General features: G+C 37.8%; 1 protein-coding gene across 1 annotated transcript; it reads left to right on the forward strand.

The window, feature by feature from the left end:
* The first annotated feature begins 1,351 nt into the window (after window positions 1-1,351).
* LOC143643618 (olfactory receptor 56B4-like) lies at window positions 1,352-2,317 on the forward strand. The gene has a single exon (XM_077112227.1). It carries the CDS (start codon window positions 1,352-1,354, stop codon window positions 2,315-2,317), a length of 966 nt encoding a protein of 321 aa, XP_076968342.1.
* The last annotated feature ends 281 nt before the right edge of the window (window positions 2,318-2,598 follow it).

The raw sequence follows: 2,598 nt of genomic DNA on the forward strand, positions 1-2,598 counted from the left end.
ATGTGATGAAAGGGACACAGTCAAGAACAAATTCTGGGTGTGTAAACTAGTACACTGTATCTTTGAACCAGCATTCCAGTATATATCAAGAGCATTTAAAATGTTCAAATTCCCAAAAAAAATAAAAAATAAAAAAATAAAAATGTTCAAATTCTTTATGCAGGGTCAGAATAACCTCTTTGAAACACAATTTGGCAATATGTCAAAATTATTTGATCTGAAAATTTATTTCTAGGAAATTATTCTATAGATAAATTTACACATAAAGATTTATAAACAAGTCATTTCATGCATCATTGTAGCAATATATATAAATAAATTAAATCTCCACCCAAAGTTATTAATTTATGGGATATCCATTTGATATAAAATCATATTACTTATAGCAATGAGGTGCATTAGACATTTCGATATGAAACTATCTCTAAGATAACTAAGTTTTAATAGAAAATAAAAAGAGTGGAAGAAAATGATAAGACAGGTATGAATAGTATGAAAACATACAGTTTTGTTGTTTATGGGGAAATAATTACATATTTTTAGCTCTTACAAAACTATTTCTGCAAGGATTCCAAGAAAGTATTATTATTAGCTGCTTCTAATGAAAGAGAAAAATTTGGGAAATCCAAACTCAGGAATCTTACTTTGCCTTCCTTATTTTTTACTTTTATATGTACCTTTAACATATACACATATTACATTTTAAATTCAAAATACTATTAAAACTAAAATTTTAAGTGCACACATCTTGTACATATATCACTGATTGTATATTACTATCAAATTCTAAACCAAGGAAATAGTCTGAAAATCTTTCAAAGATTACTAAGAAAATTGTTGGTCAGTAAACTACAGATTAAACAAATACAGAAATAAGAAACAATAAAAATTACAAATTGTTTTTACTGATACTGGAAAGCCTTGGGTTCATTTCTTCATCATTTTAAGTAACTGCATTACAATTTAGAAAATACAGCTAAAATTTTTCTCCATATAATGGTATAATCTGATTTAAAACAAAAATAGAGAAAAGAACTAAAGAAACCAAATAGTATTATTTCTTCTTGGTTACTAGCAAAATTTACCTGATAGATTTAGACTTGTTTATAAGACATAAAACTGGGTGTGTCAAATAGCTATTCCAACCTTTCCATTAAGAACTTATAAAGCCTTTCTTTATTGTCCTCTATGGAATATTTCCAGGACCCAAAGAAAATGTGAGGGTTAGTCAAATCAAAAGGAACAGGGTCACAGGAAAGGGGACTCTAATAACTGTCATATGAACTTTCAAATATAATTCCCTTCCTATTACAGATTTATGGACAGACACTGAGAACGGGGCAACTGTGCAATGGATACCTCCACCAGTGTTACCAACAGTTCCACCTTCCAGAATTCCCACTTCATCCTCATGGGCCTCCCAGGCATTCACGAGTGGCAACACTGGCTCTCCCTGCCCCTGGCTCTGCTCTACCTCTTAGCTCTTGGTGCCAATCTCCTCATCATGATCACCATACAACATGAGTCCATGCTCCATGAGCCCATGTACCATTTTCTGAGCATATTATCAGTGGTGGACATTGGCCTGGCCACCACCATCATGCCCAAGATCCTGGCCATCTTCTGGTTTGATGCCAAGGCCATCAGCCTCTCTGAGTGCTTTGCTCAGATCTACGCCATCCACTGCTTCATTTGCATGGAGTCTGGTATCTTCCTCTGCATGGCAGTGGACAGATACATAGCCATCTGCCACCCACTTCGATATCCCTCCATAATCACTGAAGCTTCTGTGATCAAAGCCACAGGATTCATGGTGCTCAGGAATGGCCTGTTGACCATCCCAGTGCCCATACTGGCAGCCCAGAGACTCTACTGTGCCAGGAATGAGATTCAGCACTGCCTCTGCTCAAACTTGGGGGTTATCAGCCTGGCTTGTGATGACATCACTGTGAACAAATTTTACCAACTCGCCTTAGCATGGGTCCTGATTGGGAGTGACATGGCCCTGGTGTTTTCTTCCTATGCTCTAATCCTACGCTCTGTGATGAGGCTGAACTCAGTGGAAGCAATGTCCAAGGCTCTGAGCACCTGCAGCTCCCACCTCATCCTCATCCTCTTTTTCTACTCAGGTATCATTGTGCTGTCAGTCACACACTTAGCAGAGAAAAAGATTCCACTCATCCCCATACTCCTTAATGTGTTGCACAATGTCATCCCCCCTGCACTCAACCCCATGGTCTATGCACTCAGGATGCAGGAGCTCAGACTGGGTTTCTGGAGATTGCTTGGGCTGGGTGAAGACATGTCCATCAAGTAACTCCAGCTTTAGAAACTATTAAATGTTAGGAAGGGACTGAGGGATTTTTGTTTGTTTGTGTGTATGCTATATGGCAGGATCACATTTCGTTATTTTTCCATGTGAGTATCTTGTTACTGCAGCACCATTTTAATTTCTGTTTTTTCGTTTGTTTTTATTTGTTTTGGGGGAAGGGATGGACTGGGAATTGAACCCAGGTCTCCCACGTGGCAGGTGATAATTCTTCCTCTGAACTACCCTTGCACACCCCAGGACTGAGATTTTTAAGTTCTCAAAGGACC

This window comes from Tamandua tetradactyla, chromosome 8, assembly GCF_023851605.1.
Source record: "Tamandua tetradactyla isolate mTamTet1 chromosome 8, mTamTet1.pri, whole genome shotgun sequence".
In the NCBI taxonomy this organism is placed as follows: domain Eukaryota; kingdom Metazoa; phylum Chordata; class Mammalia; order Pilosa; family Myrmecophagidae; genus Tamandua; species Tamandua tetradactyla.